Source organism: Malania oleifera, chromosome 3, assembly GCF_029873635.1.
Source record: "Malania oleifera isolate guangnan ecotype guangnan chromosome 3, ASM2987363v1, whole genome shotgun sequence".
In the NCBI taxonomy this organism is placed as follows: domain Eukaryota; kingdom Viridiplantae; phylum Streptophyta; class Magnoliopsida; order Santalales; family Ximeniaceae; genus Malania; species Malania oleifera.
The window spans coordinates 20,264,122-20,265,585 of NC_080419.1; the positions used below are offsets into that span (position 1 = coordinate 20,264,122).

General features: G+C 39.9%; 1 protein-coding gene across 1 annotated transcript; it reads left to right on the forward strand.

Moving 5' to 3' along the window:
* Positions 1-733, forward strand: LOC131150638 (pectinesterase inhibitor 10). Its single transcript, XM_058101490.1, has one exon. It carries the CDS (start codon positions 127-129, stop codon positions 544-546), a length of 420 nt encoding a protein of 139 aa, XP_057957473.1. The 5' UTR covers positions 1-126; the 3' UTR covers positions 547-733.
* The last annotated feature ends 731 nt before the right edge of the window (positions 734-1,464 follow it).

Below are 1,464 nucleotides of genomic sequence, written 5' to 3' on the forward strand. Positions count from 1 at the left end.
GTTTAGTTTCAGATACCCTCTCAGTTGATTTCTTTCCCCTGTAGTTTTCTCATCAATTGCAGTTCCATTAACTGCTGTCTCCAAGGAGAGCTTAATTAAACTTTGATTGATTCCTTCATCATTTGTATGGCTTTCTTTTGGTTTCTGCTGGCCTTCATCATGGCCTTGGCTGCACCTTTACCATCTTTATCCTCTTCTCATGTGAAATCCCCTGCCTCTGCACCAGCATCTCCTCCCAATCCAATATTGCTGCCAAGCTCTCCACAGCCAGCGTCCCCAGACATTTCTCCTCTTCTGCCTTCTCCAGGTGGTGCAGGGTCCTCTGCTTCTCCGGTGGAGTACCCTTTCGTGCCGACCATTCCGGCGAGCGCAAGCCCGCCGAACCCGGATCAGGAGGGTGCACCTGACTCTGCTTCTGCACTTTTGCCATCTGGGTCTTCTTTGCCTCTTTCATCAGAGGCATGTTTTCGCAATTTATTAGCAGCTGGTTCTCTCAGTTTATCTGGGCTTGTGGCATTCTGGTCAGTGCAGGTTTTTGCAATGTGAGGAATCCTACTGTTGCTGGAAGATCGATCATTCATTTAGTACTATATATAAATATATATAATGTTGCAGGTGGTTGTTCTCTTTTAGCTATATATGTGGAATGAAACTAGTGTTAGTTGTATTGATTTTGTGTGCTTAATTAAGCAATTTGAATGTTATAAAAAGCTTGTCTCGTCTGTGCAAGAAATGCTGTGATTATTGCATCACTTTTTCTTTTTTTGAAAATTTTTAATTGCTTAAAATTTGTGAAATTACCAACAGAAGATAGTACGGGAGAGCCTCTCAAGTTGAAAAGACTGGGCTAGAAAAAGGCCACCAGCCTAAGGAAAAGGAAAGTTCTGGCAAGAAAACAGAGAACACATTAAATCTCAAAAAAACGTCGCTAGTCCAAAAAAGCAAAACCCATAAATGATTTGTATTTGGGAGAAGGAATTCCCGATTTTAAAATTGAATGCATTTGAACATAATGTTTGTGCAAATGAACATAAATTCAAATCCAAAGAACCGCAAGTACTGGGTGTGATGCACTTTGGGTAACCAGACAGATCAGTCACATGTCTCTGCTTCCTTTCCAAAAAACAAGCATTACTTTTTTTCTATATATTTATTACCATTTTGGAACTCAAGAAAGACCAAAGTACATAAAACAGCACGTACAAATACAAATGCACAGAGAAATCCGGATCAATGTCTACGGAATCTGTTGTTTAAGTTTTCCTTCTATATTTATAATTAGGAAAATAATATTCAGAAAAGGAGAATGTAGACTTGTGAATTGAGGAAGGCTCGCGTGACAAAACATGCTGAAATCAATGCATTTTTTTTTGAAAGTGGTGGTGGTCGAGACTCTTTGGATACTCCACACTAATTCACTGGGACGGGGATGTCTCTCTATTTTTGTCCATGAAAAGTTGTAAC